This window comes from Ovis canadensis, chromosome 1, assembly GCF_042477335.2.
Source record: "Ovis canadensis isolate MfBH-ARS-UI-01 breed Bighorn chromosome 1, ARS-UI_OviCan_v2, whole genome shotgun sequence".
Taxonomy (NCBI): Eukaryota; Metazoa; Chordata; class Mammalia; order Artiodactyla; family Bovidae; genus Ovis; species Ovis canadensis.
Genome location: NC_091245.1, coordinates 175,785,785 through 175,807,783, shown reverse-complemented (window position 1 = coordinate 175,807,783; position 21,999 = coordinate 175,785,785). Strand labels below are relative to the sequence as shown.

The following is a 21,999-nucleotide window of genomic DNA, read 5'->3' as shown; positions in this document are numbered from 1 at the left end:
GACCAATGGCAGCACAGGGATTCTTAGCCATTACTCATTTTATCTACTTTTCACTGACTGCCAATTTAGAGGAAAAAGACTATTAGGTATTAGGGCATGCTGAGCCCCCCACATCAAGTACATGAGTAGGAAACTGAACTGTTTTAAAAGAAAAATCACCATTTTATGGAATGGCAAGTTGCCAGAGATTGTTAACAGCTATAAAGATTTCATTTTTTAAAGTATCCATTTTAAAATGGATAATACATTGAATTAAACATCAGATACCATTTCACCTCATTTTTTCCCTTAGTAATTTCAGGGCATCTCAAACCCTTCCATAAGAATTATAGTATGATTAATAAATCTGGGAAGAAACTGGTGAAAAGGCTGGGGGAACGCAGGCAGTGTGAGGTTTCTTTAAAGAAATGAAGGTGACGAGAGTACCCAGTCCTTTGGGATCATTCACAGAAAAGATCTGAAATACTACAAATTCACAACAGAGCTGTCTTTTTCAGGAGATCAGTTAACTTTTAGGCCTCAGCAAACAGTTATGAAGACTGAGAAGTTCCCTTTATTAGACCCAACCAGGAAAAAAAGAAAAAAAATCAAAGCAAAACGTCAAATTAATTCTGAAATACTGATACATTTCATCTTCCCTGTGTACTTTACTCTCAGGGGAGATCTGCTGTTTTTGTCTTAATTTTGAAATAATTTTTATTTTCCTTTCTCAAATATACTAGTCCTTCATGAATCTAACTGCCCCAAATGGGGAGGGACACTATGCTAGTTCTGGCAAGAAGGCTAGAAAGGCATCATCAAGGTAAATTTTATAGTTTTCAAGCACTATCACTCTGGTGGCCTTTAATAAGTCATTTCAGGGACCTTTACCACACAGGCCTTGATTTTCACAGTGGTGAACCAATGGTTTGCATTTGCACAGGTTCATCTTAGCAAACCCAATAACACTTTGCAAACTCTATTCTCAGCTTCAATATATTTCAGAATGATGCTCCTCATCACCCCTGATAGAATTCTATAGCTAGGAATGAAATGGAACAAATGCAGACATTCACTCTGGGGACATATTCCAGGAAATAGCATAATATTTCTTGGGAAGGTAATTACACTGAGCATAGTCAAGCTTTACTTCCTTGTTTCAGGCTCTTAACAGTTTTTTCAAAAATAGAGCATGCTAATTCTAAATTACAAGGAAAACAATTATATGGCTGGAAATTAAATTATAACAATCATACAAATAAGTACAAATCACAAATCTCACTAACCAAAACCCAAACACACAGAAATCAGACTCTCAGAGTTGAGTGTTGCTCTAGACTTATCTAATTATCTAATGTTATCTAATTTAACATTCTTCCTAGTATAGAAATTCATTTTACTAAAACACCTGAAAATGAGTTAACCATCGTTTGGCACAAAGACAGTGACCATATTAGAGGGCAATAAGGGCAATTCTGTTTGAAATTTTTAAATATTAAGCAAAAATCTAAGGTAACCCTATTAGTCCTGGTTGTTCTCTGAGCCACTTAAATCAATTCACTCATTCTCTCCGGTGACAGACTTTCAAATCCTAGAAGACAGACTTTATGCTCCCATGAGTCTCTCCCCCTGGCAAACTGCTCATAATACGTAAAGGCTTCCTGGCCTTTTAAAGGTTGGGTCCCTTTTATCTAGATGCAGTATGGTCATCCGGAAGTGAGAATGTATTTTATTGAAATAAAGTGGGCTCCTGTGTGAGCACCGCACTTGCCCAAGGCCACACAGTGAGCTACGGAGCTTATACTTAAATCCATATGAGGATATAAAGGCTGAGAAATGGTAACAGTACATCCTCGAGTGAGTTATTGGGGGCAAAAATAAATGAATGTGCACAAATAAAACTTGCAAATAACGTTAAGTCTGGAAAACACTCATCTTTCTTAGATTAAGTTCCTAGCTATCCTGTAATATTCCAGATGAAAAGTGAAACTATTTGTCAGTTGATATCAACCCTAATCTTCTAATGGGATCCAAAGATGAACTTGCCCCACTGGTTTTTTTTTTTTTAAACAGGTCAAACTTCTGGCTTGTATTAGGTTTGTAGTCAACTAAAATTCTGGACTACCCACATAACTATGCTGGGGAGCTTGGTCTCTGCCATTCAATATGTTTATATTTTTTGTACTTAGATGCAAGATTTTTCACTTTTCCTTACAAAGTACATCCTTTTCAAAGTCTGAATTAAGTTACCTTCCAGTTTGGTCTTATACACATATTTGATAAAGTTGCTTTTTGTGTTTTGGTCCAAATCTTTGGTAATAATGTTGAGTAGGACACGGCCAAAGACACAGCCTTCTGACAAACCTTTAGAGCCCTTTCATCAGGTTGATTTTGAACATTAATAAACTATAGCAACCTAAGAATGTTTAATAATCCACTCTAAATTCCTCCCACTCTGTTTACAAGGGCATCGTAAGATGACCTGTCAGAAGTTTTGCCAAAATCTGGACACAGAATGCCAACAGCATTCTCTCAGCCTATTTTTAAGCTTAGGAAACAGAAAATGAGGGTGGCTTGTGCAGCAGTCAGGGACTAAGTACACATATAGAAACAACGGAAGGCAGATCTGGCCGAGGGAATTTATGGCTTGGAATGAATTGATTACACAGGTTATGAAGAACCGGAACACCCAAACCGGAGGTGGTGAGGTTACCCAGGGATTAGCAACAGCAGGCAGGACAAATGGGGGAAGGAGTGCTATGAAGCCCAGGAGCTAGGTCCCTGGTGGAAGACGGACCCATGGTGGGCCACGCTCCTGGGAGCTGGATACACGAAAGAGACGTTGCCTTTGCTTGCCTCTACCCCTTTCTCACCCCCTTCCCTGCACAATCCCAGATTCTTTCTTCCTCCCATCCCGCAATTTTTCTGCCAGGGTCTCCCACTGGCTGAATCCAGGTGGAAATCAGGGGACACAGGTACCCAGGAAAGGGAGTCTGCGGCCACCTGGGATATAAGCCATCATACAGGGCACAGAGATCCTGGGGACACACATTAGACAGTAACTTTGTGGAGGGGAGCGGGGAGACTTCCAATAATCCCCAGTTTTCATCTTTTTTATGAGTTCAAATATGATTAGAAGTAATTTTCAAAAGTTTCTAGGAAATAGCGGTCCATATTTTCACATGACATCAACAGAGCCCGGGCACAGCTATGGATTTAGTACCTCTTAGAAGATGGAAATGAGTAGGACATGCCTTAGTAACTCAATAACAAACAAAAAACCAAAGAAGATGCCATCACTCCTAGATGTGAGCAAATTTTGTTACTAAGAGGCAGTTTCAAAAGGCAGGAATTCTAGAGCCAGACTGTCCATGACCAAGGACTGGCGCTGCCACCAATTACTTCCTTTTTTCTAAACCCTTCTGTGCCTCAATCTCTAGAATGTGGATATTAATACAGTGCTTGCCTTATGAATACTGAGGGGTTCAGCAAATTGCACATGAATAGTACTTAAGTTGGTATCCAGCACTGAGCAAGAATAATGCACTGTGACAACCACCCCTTTGGGGGCTAATGCCATGTACGTTAAATGCTGGCTATTACTAGTAGTAATATTCATACTGGTATCATTAATAGCACATCATGGCCCTGGCAGACCAACTGCTCCAATTATTCATTCTAGGGTTGAACGACTCTATACCATAGGGAAAACCATACCCAACAACATTAGATTCAGGGAGATCGTAAATCAATTATCTTTCAAGAAGCATCTCTTACTGAAGATATAATCAAGCTCAGTTCCCCTTTTGGGTACAAGCATCATTTAGTGACATCTACTTTTGGGTGTATATGTAACACTTCAGTGGGACTCAGGAAAGTGCAAACCAATGACATTATATACATGTATGCGGGGATGTGCACATAGTGGACACAGAAGAGCATAAATCAATGTGAACTCAAGTGAATAAAACTGCACAGGATTAATGTCTGTTATTAATTAGCTCATCTGCCTTTAGTAGAGGGTTGGTTGTTAATCAGGACTTGAAACAGAACATGCCTTACTAAATGACAATTTATTCTTCTATTATTATTTTAAATAGAATAATAACCTTCTTTAAAAGTGAGAATGGAAAATCATCTGCAGGACACCTGCTGGATGGCACTCCCACAGCTGTACTCAAAGGACTTAAAATGTTAATGTTTTAAATCAAATGCTGGGCATAAATATTTGATATCTACTGTCTATTCCCTCAGGTATTATTCTATTTTTAATAACTGTAACTCAGAGTAGGGGGGCACAAAATGTATCCTGTTCACCTTTGTATTCTCCTCCAAGAATATCCTAGTAGCTTTCAAAATGAAGGCATTCAAAAGATAATTGTGTTGGATTGAATGGTTCATTAGTTCCAAGGTAAATGATGAATCTAAAATGTATTCTGATTAACACCAGGAAAGAGTTACGAGTCTATAAAAAACAATGCTAATTATGACCATGCTGTGGCTTGGCCCAGACCACGATCAAACTGTCCTTAGTTATGGTTCCCAGGAGCACCCGTGAAAATCACTCACCAATATTTTAATTTTACCTCTGACAACTGGAAACACACTGAGATTTATTACTGTTTCATGTAGTCAGAGTGGCCTGATAGTGATGTGCTAGAAGAAATGTAACTCACTTCCCCGAACAAACAAAAATCATCATGCTGAAACCCAGATCCTTTGAATGTACATGCTGGACAGACACATAAAAAACTATTCTCTTCAAAATGATTGCAGAGAAAAAAATAAAGATACTGAAATCTTTATAAAGATAAAATGGAGGTTTGTTTTTTTTTAAATTCCTGAGTTCAGAGAGGGTGTCATTTTCAGTTCATGTAACACCACACCTTAGGCTTAGGGTTTGTTATTGGGGAGTTGCTTTAAAGACATAATAAATCTATGCTACGACAAACATTTATCTCCTCAAATCAAGGACATTTCAAAATGTATTCCTTTCGACAAATGTTAAGATAGATTCATTTATTAATATGTCCTGCTTTAAAAGACTGAGTGAAATAACCAGTGAAACATAATTAATCATGTGCACTAGATAAGAAGTAATACCATAGAAGAAGGTTCCCTGAACTAGTACAAAGAAATGCGTATTTAGTTCCAAAATATACCATATTATTTCAGTCTTAATTATATTTTGTCTTTCATTGTCTGTAATCAAGGAGCCAGCTCAATTGAAAACAAGGCAGTGTGAAAACAGACCCACTGACACCAATCAAGAAGTTTCAGTTTCAAAATTTCCGCTTTTTAGTACAAAACAAATGTTTTGCAGCCAAGGTATGTTTACAATGATTTTGTACTGGCTTATTATTTGCCAAAACAGTGTAGACATAACCCCAGGATGATATTCAGCAGTGTTCTTCCAAGATGTGCACCTCTCCCATAATTACATAGAACCAGGATGTTTTTGCCATAAAAATATACTGGCTGATGGTTTCACAGAATAAAGAATAGCATCACTGCTAAGAAAATTCAATTTTCTTTATTATAAAAGATAACTGGTCACACAACAGTGGTCTAAGTGTCTCTCAACACTAAAATCTGCGCATCTTAAATAGCTTACTATTTGCTTTGCTATAACAACTGGGCCAGGTGGAATGGTGGTTTAAATGCTTATTTGCTATTTCTTCAGGAACTATACCATTTTTAAAGACATTAGATGGGGTGGGGGTGGCCTTTGTTTCAAGAGGCCATCTACTGATGTCCCCTTCAATGGTATTAAAGGAAGTCATTAGGTGTGTCGCTATATTTCAGTCCCTACAAAAGTAAACTGGTGTAATTAGAAATAAAATGAAAAGTTTTAGCATAAGGGTTTTCTAAAAATGACTTGCAACTCTGCACAAAAAGGAAAGAAACGCACCACTTTCAAATAAAAGGCCACTTCAAATACACAGTAATTATATATAGACTTCTGTTTTGTGATAAGGGTGTATGTGAAGCCGGGAACTACACGTTGAGGTTCTGGGCTTCAGGGGGCTACAGCAGGATGAAGGGAGAACGAAGACACAGCAGAACACAGAAGCAGAGTCACATCTTGATTAAATACCACCTATAATGCCGGTGGTGGGCCGGAGTGCTAACAGGAGGGATGAGACTTCCTACTTTTATCATTATATAATTTCTGTAATTTTAACATAATTCAGCTTTTCTTACAGTGAGCCATAATTTTCCATAAGATTTAATTTTTAGAGTTACTGTAATAAATTCATTGTTACCCATTCATTTGATTTTCATTATATGTGGTTTTTGCAAGTTAGAATGTAAGAAAAACTAGGGTGTTGAGGCCTCTGAAAACATCTCCTTTTTTTTAAATAAGTAGGGTTAATGAAAACTTTTGCAATTCCCTGGGACCCACCATACCCAAAATCTTGCCTATTACATCGATGAAGAGTGTATCTGGAGAGGTCCAGCATTCTCTTTCTTCAGCTGCACCGTTACAGATGATTTGCTTCACAAATTGTGATAGAGAAGAAAAGCACAACGCAGATGGATCCAGTAATCCTGTGGCGACTGATTTTCACCTTTCCTCCTGTGCTCAGAGGAACATGGGTCTCTGCTTTCTAAACTTGGCCGTTTACCTAGCTGGCCAGCCCCTCATGTGGACTCTGAGTACTGGATGTCCTCAGTTATCTCTTCTCCCTCAGCATGCTTTTCTACTTTGGGGCTCCCCCCCCCAGGTTAACAAACATCCAGCTTTCTCACAGTCAGGCTCCAGGATCACTCAAGGCAAACTTCTGGAAGCCCTTCTCCTACACACTCAAGTTCAGGGCTGGAGTGGTTGCTGACTCCCTTCCCTTCCCTCTGACATAGACTCAGTTGTCAAATCCAGCTGGATCCCCTGTACCCTGCCACCCCCACAGCCAGCAAGCGAATCTCTTCAAGGGCTGCTCTCACCACTGCACTCCCCTGCTCGAAATCTTCAATCACCCTTCATTATTTGCAAGTACAAGTATCTCTGCTTCACACTAAACACCCTCCCAATTCTGACTTGCAGCGACACTCTACCTTCACCTTGCATAAATCTCCCAGCACAGCCCTGCACTCATGCTCGACTGATTTACTTGTTGTCATCTACCTATTTCATGTCTGCCTGCCTTTGTCTCTTCACTGTATCTCCCCAATCTCTCCGTTTAATTATGTATAAATCACTATCTCCAGTGTGTATGGCTGGTTAGGTAGAAAAGGCCGGGGGCGGGAAGGAATGAACAAGTGCAAATGGATACTGGCAATGACTACTGGACTCAGAGTTTGGACTCAGTAGGGAAAGGAGAGGACAGTGACATTTGTACCACAAACAGCTCTCTAAGGGGGCAGCCACTTATCCGCTCTGACCACCGGTTCTCATGCAGAGGCTGGTCCAGCGTCTCCAGGCCCTCCGTATGCATTTACTTGAAATCTATAATTTTAAAGTATTAGCCACTAATTCGAAAGTAAGATATAACACAGGTCAACAAATTGTGGGCCAAACAGAGTATCTCTTAAAGCTGGGTGTGGCCCAAAGGCTGCTAGTTTCAACCTCTGTTCCCCAAGAACTCCTTCAAAGAACCATCTATCTTCATGCTTCCTCCTCAGTGCTGAGTCCCCAGAGCACTCCAGCTGAATTCACTGCTCCGTTTACTGATTTTACACATTCACTTTGGGAATCACTCAAATTGAGCTTCCTCATCTCATTGCATGATTTCCTGTGAAACCACTTGCACCATTAATTTATTTCTTATCTCTTAACTTTTTATATTTTATCTCCTTACAACTGGAGAACAGGTTCCTAGAGGACAGGAGGTGTATACTATAATTTCCTATAGTCCTCACAGTATCTCCCAAAGTATACTCTCAAACAGGCACTTATTTAAGGGTATAAGATGTATCTCGACAGTTGCAAAAGTAGAATCACTTTTTAAAAAGGAAATATCAGCTCCATTTTTTTGACAGCAGTCTTGAACAATCTGTCATCTTATTCAGCCATACACATATGTGTAGGAGTAAGCTGTCTTCCATAGAGCCTTCTATAACATGCAAACTCCTGTAACAACTAACTTGCACAGTCTCTTATATTTATCTAAAACAAGTGACAGAATAGCATAGTGTTGAAGATCCCAGGCTGTGGAGAGACTGCCTAGATTTCTAGCGATGCTCTAACACTTCCTGTCCATGTGACCTTAGGTGAATCACAAAACTTCTGTCTTTTTTTTAACTGTGTAAAAGAAGAATGATGATAATACTGACCTCAAAGGACAGGTGTGAGAATTCAATGACTTAATATAAAGTACATAAAAGAGTACCTAACACATTGTAGATAACAGACATTGGTCATTATCATCTTATGATAGATAAGAAAATTTACTTGCAGATAAAAAAATTAGAAGTAAAATAGTAATACTTTTAGGCTTATGCTCCAGCCCCTTAACACATTCCAAACACCAAAACTGGATCTGGAGTTAAGGTCTTCCAATACCACTGATGTCAAAAGAAAGCTCACAGGTTATCTCATTGTACATCCATTTGCAGGTAGCATCAGCTGCCTCACTGTTAACAGCATGGAATAGGCTCTCAGAAACAACTGTTAGAATAAATGAATAAACTAATCCACTTGCTGTACTCAGCAATTTTAGTAACAGATATCTTTAAGCGTAGCATTTTCTTTGCGAAAATGCACAGATAAAGACGTCTCTGTGAGTCTCCAACTAGAGCAACTATTATACACAATGATCTCTAGGAGGATGCTCTGCTGCTCTTTATGTGACCTGACCTAATTAATTTCAAAAGGAAAGGAAACACAATACATTATAGTACCTGCACCAATTAACTGATTAACTGAACAGTATGAACCTCATGGAGGTTCAAACATAAAAGACTGCATTTTTCACAATTCCCTGACCTTAGCAGCACAGTGCCAAATCTCCCTTCCTAGCTGGAGGAGATTCCTGAAAAATAACTGGAATAGATCCCAGAATTTTCAGGTCTCTTTCAGCTATTAAAAATCCACCCAATTTAAAATGTCAATCAAATGCCTAAAGCAGAGCCTTCTGCTGGAGGATCTCCCAGCTTGGGTGCTGGGAAATGGGGAGGGGTCCTCACAATGAGAAGCAGGCCAATCTAAGTCCCTCTCTGTCTGCTGCCAGCCTCTTTCAGTTTTCTTTTTGCCTGTTAAAGTGGGTGTAAGCACAGCAACAAATATATGCCTACCATATTTCTTGCTTTTCTCCAAGAGAAGAGTTTTCTTGTAGGAAACAGCCTGTCTTTGGGAGGGCTCCTCAACCACTACCCCCATGCCCAGCTGCAGGAATGAAGCTGGGAAGGGTGAGTGGTTAGATCTTGGGTTGGTTCCTGGCCCTTCCTTCACAAGACATAAAGCCACTGGTTGAAAGGACAGAAGAAGGAATGGTGGAGGTAAAAACAACTACCCCTGGTTACATTTTTGTTCCTACTAACTCCATGTAAGACTGAATGACCTTGGTAGGGATGTCAAGGACAAAGATGATATACAAAATATTTAACAGGCAGGAGTGCTAAGCAACCAGAAGGGACGTGGTGTCAGGGCTAGAACAGGGTGTTGCAGGCCCCCTGCTGTGCCCTCTAGTTGCTAGGATCCCAGTCTTTTTATCAACAATAGGAGGTGTTTTGGTATTTTAGTACTGGGACAGCTGTCCTGGTGCAAACTAGCTGAACAACACTCCTGCAGTGGGAGTTCCTCAGACTGTCAAATGAACGATCAGACAGTCCCAGGCCAGCCCTCTCCCCATGACTGGCGCATGGCCTCTTGCCTGATCAAGTCGAACTACCTTCTACTTGTTCATTTGTCCCTGGAAAACAAATGCATCCTTGCAATGCCAGGAGAGAGAGCGCAGCAAGCTGTTCTAAGTCTCTGCCTGCTGTTGATTTCCTCTGGTTCTCTCTTTGCTTGGTCAGAGAGAAGGCAGCAGCAATAAATCAACATCTAAGATGTTGCTTGCTTCTTGCCAAACCATGAGAAGACACTTCTTCACTTAGTCTGTAACAGGGCTTCTCTCAAAGCTGTCTTCACTGTGTTTGACAGAGGCCAGGGGTGAAGAAGAGGAAGTACTCTGCTTTCCTCCACAGGACAAGGAGAAAAGCCATGATATTCCAGTGACTGCCCAGCCTGTGACACCCCACCCTTGGGGTTAGGGTGGGGACAAGAAGGAAAACCCCTGGGGTGGTCGATCGGATGGCAGCTGGGTTAGGCTGTCTCTTTATAAATCCTGCGAGAAGATCTGGCCCAAACTGAAGGTGGCTTGTTGGTGGCTCTCCCTTTGGAATGTGTGAATTTAAAGCTATTCTTTAGGATTTCTGACAACAGCAACAATTTGGGCCGCAGGAAAAATTCTCTTCAATACCCTGTCATGCTTATCTAAAGAGGTACCTGAAATAATTAAATATTATATTCTTTTCAAGAAAAGATGAACATCAACTACACAAGGAAGAAAAAAAATAACTGAGGAAGCATATTTCCACTGGTGATTATTCGAAGATGCTGATTAATCCATTGTGCACATATTTATGTTTAATTACAAACTGGGAAAGCTTTAGGATGTTATTCTAAAACACACTCTATTAGCATTATGGCATCATATTCATGTGGTGCAAATAATAATGTGAGATTTTCTCAGTAAATAATTTTTTACCGACCCTGTTTTATCAAAAGCATATATTTTTACTCAGATCTTATACGAAACTAAGTCTGAGTATAAGCTGATTTGCTATATAATTGCAATAGGCTTATTGCAGTCATTTTACCCCTTTAAATTACGACACCAGCACTGAAACATCTGTTAGACCATAGCATCTGTTTCATATTTGGGATGCATCCCTACAAATTAGAAGAGTGTTCTTTTTAATGAGCTCTGATTTAATGGGGAATCCTTTTTTTTTTTAATGACTGTTGTGCCAAAGAAAGAAAATGAGAAGACAAATTTTCATTGCTCTAGCACCCCCCACAGCAAAGCACCTCTAAGGCCCATACATTTCCAATACAAAACTATCTAATAAATATATATTTACATTGAAAGTTAGTTTGTTTTACAGATTGAAAGTTGAACGTGTTAGTTATTCAGTTGTGTCTAACTCTGCGACCCCATGGACTGTAGCCCACCAGGCGCCTCTGTCCATGGAATTCTCTAGGGAATGGGAAGCCATTCCTTTCTCCACGGAATCTTCCCAACCCAGGGATGGCACCCAAGTCTCTGGCATTGTAGGCAGATTCTTTACTATCTCAGCCACCAAGGACAGATTAGTGTTGTTTAATATTTAAAAGATCGTATGTGTAAGTTTGTGTATATATATAAACACAATCCTCCCCCACAGGAGGAGCCAAAATGGCTATACACTCATATAATTTAAGAAAAATAATTATTTCAAATAAATTATTTTGACAAACTATATAGTCTTAGATACTTGACAAATTTACGACCTCATCGTCTCCCTGCTTACGAAGACACGGTTACAACTCTAAAGGCACACTCATTGCCAGATCTTTACCACTTTAGTTCTACCAGAAATAGTACCTTGCTACTGACTTACCCAGTTCTTTTAAAAACTACTCCCTGTGGTCTCCCTAAGTTTTCTAGTTATTCCTAGCCCTCTATTTTGAGTCTGAATTTGTCTTATACAAGAAGCATGTCAGCTTCATGTCAGATACAACTGGGTTAGTTTGTCCCACTGTTTACATACTTTACTGTTTATGCTTCTAATTTGGATCTGGCTGGACTTAGATAGTTAAAATGCCTAAATTTTAATGACACAAGCTACCATAAAATTTAGAAAATGACAGGCTGTCCCATTAAGTTCAATAAACTCAAAATAATTTATCACAAACACACACACACACACTCAAGAAGAAACAAACGGACTGGAAGGAAGACAGAAAAAAAAGAGAGAAAGTTTAATGAGAGATATTTGGTTACCCATTTTGTACCTCCTAATTTGTTTCACTGAAAGAGAAAACCCCTACAACAGTGTCTGGTGCTAAAGACACGTGTCCTACACGTTCCCTTGAAGGCAGAGTGGTCACAGTTTGGCAAAGGAAGTCCCCCTCTTGCCCACCCCATTAACAATCACTTCCGGCGTCTTCCTCCCCACCTGTCCCCATCAAGTGAGAGTTCTGTCCTTCACAGCCTTTACAAAAACATCTTTTTTACTCGACCAAAGGAATAGTAGCATTTTATATCCATGTCACATCAAATGCACAACTGAGAGATGCTATAAAACCAGACTTTAGAACATGTCATTTGAGTTCTTCACTAAAAAAGCCCCCCAAATTAAAACATCAACTACCTGAATTAAAAGTAGTGCTTTCCAGAGATTTATAGACGTTATTAATATAAGAGAATCAGAGAAGAGGAAAATTACCTAGACCATTTTTCTGGGTTTAGGATGGACTGACTTTATCAATCCGAGAGAGACAAAAACTGACCTTATTTTAAAATACTATCTGTGAAAGGATTTTGCTATTTCCCGGGATAACCTTTTTCAATGCTTGATGACTTTTAGTAGCAAAAGTCCACTTTCCTTAAATTAAAGATGAACCCCCCTCATTGTTGAAAATTATATACAACACACATTATGGTCACAGGTGAAATAGTTCAGTTTAGGCAACATTGTTATGATTAACTTTTTTGTGACTTCAACCACTGCAGATTTATCGCAATGTATTCTTAGAAACTTGCCTCAGCCAGTTGAAAGAGTGCAGACTTTCCACAGCGTTTTACAGGTTCAGCACCACCCAAGTGTGAAGTGTTTGAAGAAATCTATATGAAAAACAATTCACATAAAGAATATTAATTGTGATATCAGAATTTTTGCTCTCCATTCACACCCGTTCAGGAATTTTCCTTAGTTTATAAGAATATCATTGCTTTCAAGTGTCAAATAACTTAAATGTGTTAGGTTTGGGATTGTAATTTTGAAACCAATGTTAGTAAATAACCTCAAAAATAGCAACAAAAAAACCAGGTGTGACTTGGATGGCTGTTGGATGATAAGACGTATGAGTATTCCAGGCTTTAAATTTAACTCTATAACCTTAAGACAAGTTATACATTTCTACTTTCATATAAACACCAACTCAGCAACTGGTCATATAGAAAAGAGATTTAGTGTCATTTCACATTTAACTAAAAGCAATTAGCTAATTTTTTGTTGAAATACATTTGGGATCCCTGTGAAAAGACAGCAACAAGGCAGTCAACAAATATTTTTCTGAGAATTGAAGAGAAATGTGTTAGGCAATATGACAAGACCTGGTGAAGCTAAGTCTTATATAAAATACTAGCAGTAGCACTTAAGAGTATGCTCTAAAGGACAAAGTACAAAGATTAACTGTGAAGACCACAAATCTCAGTAAGCACATCAACATACACACACCATTACATGGTGACTGCATGCTCTTCTTCAAATTTTGTAAAACTGCAACTGGGCACAGTTGCAACAAAGAACAGCACTGTCCTATCTCATTTTTATAGGAAGACTTAATTTCTAATTTCAAGCTTAACTCAGTAAAGAGTTGAGAAGGACATATATTTTTAAGGATCTTTACAAAGAAGTCTTCTCCTAGAGAAGTTCTGTCATCATTAGAGCAGCTAACAATGGTCTATGCTGTTAATATTCCTCATGATTGGGAATTCTTTCTCAGTTTAAGACAGGTATTTCTCAGTTCAGTTTAGGAGGCAAACCTGCCTTGTGATGATATCCTTACAGGTGACCCCAGGCCCAACAGGGAATATCATGGAGCTGTCCCTCCAGGAGAGACTGGGGGCTTCATTACTGCTAGAGAAAATTCTCCCTAGAAAACTCTCCCTGCTGAATAAGAGGCTTTTGTTGAGGCAAATATCTAATAAGCCACCTGGATCATTTAGAAAGGGCTAGTTTAAGTTTTAGGGGATTTCTCCTCCTGGGTGCTATCATTTTTGATAGTCCTTCCCTATTCATCCCACTCACTTCCTTTTTCTTTAGATCAACTTAGGGGCTGAAGCTTTCTAAAGATTTTCCTCTGGCTGAATTTTCTGATATATGTCACTTCTACTTTTTCTAGACAAGGTGAATTCAATTACTAACCTTATCATTAGACTAAGAAAACAAACACATTTAATACAATTACTAACTTGGGAGTAACTTGACCAGTCACGTGAACCCACAGTGTATTAATAGAAAGGACATGGCTTTTGTGTCAGACAAACAAGCCTTCATTACTTTTTGTTGTGTGGACTGAAGGAAATAATTAAGACCACATCTTCACCTTCAAAGCAGAAACACTATCTGCCCCGTATCCCTTTTGTGAAGATGACATGTTATGTTAGTAAAGAGTCTGGCCCAGTGCTCAGCCTATATTATGCCCTCAATCAACAGTACAATTATTAGTTATAAGGATTTATCATTATTAACACTAATAAGCTCTTAATACAATCCCCCCAAATTAGCTACAGATTGAAACTAGAATAAAGTGAAAAACTGCAACCTCAGAGGTTAATTATTAAATTTAATAATCTGTAGAATATTAAATTTGTCACATAATCATATAATACCCTCGAGAGCACAACAAGCTCGGTGACGCTGCAACACACAGCTTGACAGTTTTCTAGCTCTTCCACTGGCTCCCCCTGCTGTCGCGGTTATTGCTGTAGGTTTATACTCCCTGACGCTGTGTGTGTGTGTGTGTGTGTGTGTGTGTGTGCGCGCGGTTATTGCTGTAGGTTTATACTCCCTGACGCTGTGTGTGTGTGTGTGTGTCTGTGTGTGTGTGTGTGTGTGTGTGTGTGTGTGTGTGTGTTCAATACCACAAAGCCTATGTGGGTGTGCAGGTTCACTACCACAAAGCCTGTGCCAAATGACTGCATGGCACACCCAGAGGCTCAGTGAAGAACTTCTGACCACACAGATCCATTGCCTGTCAGCTGAGTTAACATGCAGTGTTCTGCATCGAGGCTTGAGAATGGTTCCTTGCCTTGCAAAAGAAACCACCGCCTAATGTTTAGTAAGCACTATTTTTCCTCATTATCTAAAAGTATTTTTACCTATCTGTAGGTACAGGGCAGTATTTTAAACACTCAATGTTGCTGTAAGCCTGATTTCCAAAGGATCATGCTGGTAGGGGGTGTATCAATGTATTTTAGCGGCCCAACATTTCTAGAATCACCTAACAATAAAAATTTCATGGAATGACTCAACAGTAAGATATACTTTCTATAAAAATGCCTTTTGGCTTCTTAACTGGGGGAAGGGGTTGGAACTTATGTTATTGTCTGCAGCACTGGGCATGGCTGACCTTTGTCTTGAGAGTCTTCTCTGGATTTCCAATACTGCAGACTATCTCTAAGGTCTCTCCTTGCTGTTCTTTCTTGGTTCTCCCTTTCTATAGTGAGCCCTTAAATGTTCTCCCTCAGGGTTCTGTCTTAGGGCCCTCTGTCTTTTGCTTTATACTTTTTCTCTCAGTAATCTCATCTGCTTCTAATATAAACATAGCTTATGTAATGCTGACCTTTTATACTATTGTTCATCTCCTTGTATTTTTTTTTTTTTCCTATTTAAGGGACATCCACATCCTTTCAAGTAAGAATAATATAGCTAAAACATGTCTTTCAGTGACAGGTCTGCCAGTGGAGGGAAGCGCATGTTATGTTGCCCTCCTGGGTAGGGGGCAGTAGTGGGCCATACTGCATGGTAAGTTTGGGGCTATGTTTTTTTATTTTCCTCACATTGGATGGGGCTTGCTAATCTGTTAATTCCACTGTAGTCTCTCCTCTGTCTATTAAGTAATGTTCTGATAAACAGGGTGGGTATTAAAAGTATGTGACATACAGCAAAACTGCAAGAAAAATGATCACCCTCGTTAAACTGCTATTTTTATAGCTGCCTGAGGTAGGGGAGCACATCAAGGAAAGAGGTGGCAAAGATCAAAAGCAAATTAGGCAGAAGCCTTCTGGAGTTATAACAGGTATCATAAACACTGCAGTCTGGGAGGAAATGACCAACAATTGTTGAGTGAATAAATGAATCAAAGAATGAACGAACAGTATGACATAATTGGTCTTCCTTATCTTAAAAGAAATATTAATTCTTCCAATAAAACATGGAAAACTTTCACACCGATGAGCTCCAGTGTGAGCATATGGAATCTGTGTCAAGTATAACATTCTGTAACATATTGGGCACGCCATCATAAAAATGAATACTTTAAAACTGCACCAATTGCTTATATCCAAGAGTGACAATACCTTGGAAAGATTACGATTGTATTTATATTAGCAAATGAAAAATCTTCTAAGGGAAGTCTTAGTGTTCAAATGTATCTGTTTAAATTGTCCAGATTAGCTCCCTGTCTTCAAAGTAAACATGCAATTTTTCAACATAAAGGCATACTCCAGGTTTAAGAATCAGCCACTCAGCAGAGAAGAGGCTATGTGGACCGGTCACAGCTTTCAGAATTGTTAAATAATGGATGACAACAACTCCCTTCTGGCATTACATTTGGTGATTAGTCTTCAGTAAATGAGATCTAAACAGTGACAGATGTGTCAATCTACACGTAAACAACAAAAAATGCAGAGAGGAAACTCATTTTGACCAACTTAATGGATCAGAGTCTGGAAACAGTGATGGCTCTTCAGATGGGCCAAGTGGAATCTTGATGAATTACAGCCATCAATATGGAAGGGGAGACAGGCTGAAATGTGAGGAAAACAGGTTCTATACTCTGTATTTCTTTCTACATCTTGTAAAGCAGATATATTTTTCTCCCTTAAAATGTACACATTTATAAAGAACCTACAAGCAAAATGTTCTTTATTTAGTTTCATGGTTCCATGCAGGTTACTTTAATGGGTTTTAACATCATCAGATTTGGTTCAGAAGGAAAAGATATCCTTCTCAGCTTGTGAGACAGAACATACAAGAAAAAATATATTCATTTAAAGAAATGCCCTGGGTTTACTGTTTTTTAAAAAGTGTGTTTCTAGGATAATTGTATTACACAATAAATGACCAACCTCTTCCTGGAGTTATGAAGACTTGTAAATGAAATTAACACTAAGGGTCTCTAAGAATTTTGCAAGCCTGATCTTAAGGGCATTTACAAAGCAAAACATTCTTCAACAGAAAACTGTTGCCTAAATGATATAAACATTTTTCTCTAAGTATATGTAATAGGACCAAGAATCTCTCAGAAAAGGGATGAGGGTTATAATGTGGCCCATTGGGCAAATTTTTATTATCTGCCCATTTCCTCCTCACTTAATCCTTTCCCTGTAAGTTCCCAGAGATACCAGAAGTGCCTTAACAATGCTGATTTAATAACTTGTGGTAAAAATTACCACCTATAGAGCAGTGATCTCAAACTGCAGTTCCCTAACAGGAAACCTGCTGAAAACGCAAATTATCAGCCCCACTGCAGACTTATTAAATAAGAAACTTTGGGGGTGGGGTTCAGCAATCTGTGTTGGAACAAGTCTTTGAGGGAACTCTAATCTGTTTCAAAGTTGGAGAGCCTCTGGTAAAGACTAATTAGAACAAGAATTTCAAAAGCCTTTGTGTTTTCTCAAAGGTGATGGGTGTTTTATGAAATAATTATAAAAGTTTTAGGGATACGATCATAGTAATTATAGGCTATTCTATTTCTACCGTAATAAATACACTCATAGCAGATCTTAGTAGACAATTTAATCAGTCCATCTAGTTAGTACAGTTTAGATTTGAATAAACCAGTGCAATACTCGGCTGACAATATGGTCAGATCATAACATGAGAGATATTGAAACTTAAGAGTTCTCTTGGGTCAGCTGAGGAAAGTGACTGGAGGTTATATATATCCTTAGAGAACCCTGTATTTTAGTATACTTCTCTTATATAATCATATATAGCATTTACAATTAAACAGCTAAGTACGTAATAATTTAATCTGCTTAGGAATTGTAAGGGCTCTTAATTATCAATCTATACAAAATAAAACCAGGAAAAATAATACACAGAGTTTAGATGGGAACTGTATTTGATTCCAAAGCAGAACATTTTATTTTGGTTTTCCATTGTGCATGCCTTCCTCTGTTAAGGCCTTGAAACAAGTCCTAAGAAGTTCTGAAATTAATTTTTTTTAAAGCTTCCTCAAATCTTATACATGCATGGTCAGAAATCCTCAGAAGACAAATGCCACTGAGTATAGAGAACTGATATCTGGAAATGTCTTCCTGCACAATTCCTAAGGAAAGAGAGGTTCTTTACTAGGAAAAAACAAAAACAAAAAACCGTTCTTTTTGAGGAGTGAGTGTACAGAACAAATTAATTCAAAAGAGGCATGGGATCTCATTCTCCAGAGTCACGAGACAGTGGCTGCTTCACCTTCACGTTGCTTCCTAGAGTGGCCCAGGGCTTCGGGACACCTAATAAATCTGATGGTGCTATCACTTAAAAATAAGAACCACACTCTGAGTGACAGGACCTGTTAGAAATGCATCAGCTGAGATATGCTATACAAACATTTTTAATTAAATTGAAAACTCTTGGTAAATAATGCATACGTAAATATCAGATGTGTCAAAGACAAGCCTCAACCTTTCTAATATTCATGAGTACAGAATTTAAATATATGCCAAATAAATTGTGTTTGGAAGGAACTGTTTCTAAAAAGTTTGATGGAGCCAATGAGGTACCAACACTAAAAACATTTATAGTCATGTCAAAATTCTTTTTTATCTTCGAAAAAATTATTAGTATCAAGTAAATGGATATCAACGACTAGAGGAGAGCAAGGAAATATAAAACGAAACTATTCCCCCGACAGTGAAAATACCAGCCTGTTTATCATAATGAAAAATTATGATAAAATCTTAATTTATTCAGATTCATCAAGCAAATTGTTCTTAGTGAAATGATACCATTATATGATATTCTGGTTACCACTTTTATAGAATAGCCCTCAACAACTATAGCAGCACTATGACAGAGAAGTCTTACAGATAAGCAAGCCAACTGGTAGGATCAAGTTGTGCTGGTTGACGCAAGTGTCCCAAGAAGAAGCAGCATTTAAAAAAAAAACTGTTAGAGCTAAAAGTAATTTTTTCTCATTTTCAAAGTAAGATGCTGGGTTTTCTCCTGCCAAAAGGATATCATTTTACATTTCATTTATGAAGCACTCTTTATGCAAATGAATAAAAAGCGATTCAATACATCAATATTAAACAGAACAGTCTTGCTTGTCATTTTCTCTCAACCCTATAAAAAATTGCTTAGTTTATGATATGCATTTTTGGTTGAAATTAATAAAAAGGAAAATGGGGAAAAACCTAAAGGAGATGGTATCTTACTTTTGCAAAAGGGATATATTTTATTATTTGTCATATAGTGCTTATTAGAAATGAGCATATGATTGAGGCCAGGGCTTTTGTGGCAAAATAGAGAATATCAGATTGCCTTCTCATCATACCAACCAAGAAAATGCTCTCCAGGGTGTGCTCTCTCTCTCTGGCTGACAATCCAGAGAAATCTGAGATCCTGCAAGAGCTGACCCGACCTAAGCCTGGGATTAAACGCTAATATAAATACTGGCTGAAGCTACATCACAGTATAATCTAACAGGTCGTATTCACCCTGCATTCACTGTGAGACGCATTCATCAACAACAGCATCTAATTTCGCTACTGGAAAATTTAACAAATAAATTGGAATACTATGACCTTCATGGTGACAATTTTCCTAAGCTTTATAAAGCAAGTTAAAAACAAGGCAAAATGAAATAAATGAAAAACTGTTATTCTGGATGAACTCTTTAGTCAACGTTTATAAAATCTGGAGATGATCTATGATTACAGAAAAGCAGCAGAAAGCAATAAACAGTCTGCCATGTATATTCTGTTAGTAATGGCAAGAGGCATGCCTGAAGGTCTCTATAGGTGACAAAATTCTATTCCAATACTTTCTGCACTCAGTAAATTTTCTGAACCCAAAATATATATTAAAAAAAGCCATACCTCTGCAAACTGAAACAAGGCTGATGCTTGACACTGTTTTGAAGGAGCATCAGGGTGGGAAGTACTTGAAGATATCTGGAAGGAAACATGTAATTTTTAAAGCACAAGGACATTTTTTCCATAACAGACTAATAGATCTGCCATATATTTCCCCTGTAGACACTGATAAAGACTAAGACATGAGTCATCACCCTCAATCCCTTTTAGAAAAACAGTATCAATGATAAATGAAGACAAAGGCCATGTTTCTAAAAACAGACGTGGCAAGAAGAAAAAAGACTGAGTTTGGCTCATTTGCCATGTCTCTTGAATGGGTATCAGATGTGTACCAAACAGCAGTTGAGGAGACCTATACAGATAGACTTATTTCAGTGATTTTTTAAAAATATAATATTAAATGTTGGAAGCTGCAAGTAAAATCTCTCTCTTACTTACAGCACTACCTTTAAGCTGTTCTCTGCTTACAGGCATCTCTGAGACTGTGCTGGGGACACAAACCATGTGGGTCAGAGTATCTAGGACTGAATCTTAGCTCTGCTACTCACCAGCTACAAGAGCTTGGGCAGCTCAACTAATCTCTTGAGACTTATTTTACCCAATTGTAAGTTGATGGTGATGATAATCCCCATTTTATAGGATTATGGTGAGAAGAAATTAAGTCACAGAAAACACTGCCTGGTATGGAACCAGAATTCAATAAACTTTTTACTGAATATGAATAGTTTTTTTTCCTTTATAACACCATGCATCCTCCCACCCACCACCGCCCCCTGCACCCACACACACACAACCCTCAGATCTCTGACAGTAGATAGGGGATTCTGTTACACCATCCTTGATTCAACTAGGAAAATTTTCATTCCTACCTACTAGTGCTTATTCAAACTTCATTAAAGGTTTCCTCTGAGGGCCAAGTATTTCTAAAGGAAATACTTCTCAAGGATGTTTTGAAGCCAAGCCAGTTATTAATTTTGGTTTCAAAGTGAACAAACCTTCTATCTAGCTACAAAATTGGGTGAAAACGAGTCACAAAAGCAGAAAGTATAGGCACTATAAATTCAGCCCATTCCCAGTCCCCCAAAAGTTTCTTCAATTAACTGTGCCCACTGACTCCATCAAAGGCAACTTACTAAGCAATACATGCACCTGGACCATAATTCTTCATAAGAATTCATAGGAATCATTTCTTCATTTTAATCAAATTAAGTTGGTTAGAAAGAGAATGGAGCCAGTTCGTGATAGAACACTGAAGCCACTTTTAGAGATAAGGAATAATTAGAAGAGAGAACTGATTGAATTACTGACTCTATTTACAGCTGAAGGCACTAGGAAAATTTTCATTTCACTGTATTTTTTTAATCAAACAAGCATTTTTAGAATAAATCTCAGTAAAAAAGAAAGAAAGAAAAAAAGATCTCCCATATCCTATTTAACAAACTAGATATATACAAATGGTCATAAATGGCTAAGATAAAACCAAGTACTCTGAAGACACTTGACGATAAATTTGTAGAACTCTTCTTGGTCAAATCATGAAACCTATCATTTCAGAAGACCTCCATGTGAGAGCTGTGACAGATTGCAGATATGAATCCATAAAGATGTCCTGGGAATTACAGACCTACAGTCTATCATTTAAACTTATAAAAGTCATGTCTTATTTCAGACATGACTTCTCACTTCTACCAACCCTCCATAAAAGTTAAAGAAAACAAATAGTTTGTGTAAGGGGAAATATATGCCCTTCAAAGTTTAAATCAGAGAGTAAACCAAATAGAACCAGTGGTATAAACCATCTAGATTTCTGAAAAGCACTTCACAAGTTTTTAAATAAAAGGAGGTTTCCACAAATTAATATTGAGTAGAGGAGATTCTGACATGAATAAAGAGCTCCTGAAGAAATGGCAGGTTAGGGTCGAGGGTATCTTTGGACTCTTTAGTTTGCTATACTAACCAAAAAAAGTGCACATGTGTCAAAATACCAAAAATTTCATATGAAATC

The 21,999-nt window shown here is 38.2% G+C and overlaps 1 protein-coding gene across 19 annotated transcripts in view; it reads right to left on the bottom strand.

Annotated features, from left to right (window-relative positions):
* Positions 1 to 21,999, bottom strand: part of BBX (BBX high mobility group box domain containing) — a 288,092-nt gene that overhangs the window by 33,551 nt on the left and 232,542 nt on the right. For all 19 annotated transcript variants that reach the window (XM_069552481.1, XM_069552537.1, XM_069552453.1 and 16 more), the window contains 2 exons: positions 19,998 to 20,072; positions 12,711 to 12,791 (listed from right to left, as the gene is read on the bottom strand). In XM_069552481.1, the coding sequence (XP_069408582.1) occupies positions 12,711 to 12,791; positions 19,998 to 20,072 (156 nt within the window). The remainder of the gene's footprint in view (positions 1 to 12,710; positions 12,792 to 19,997; positions 20,073 to 21,999) is intronic.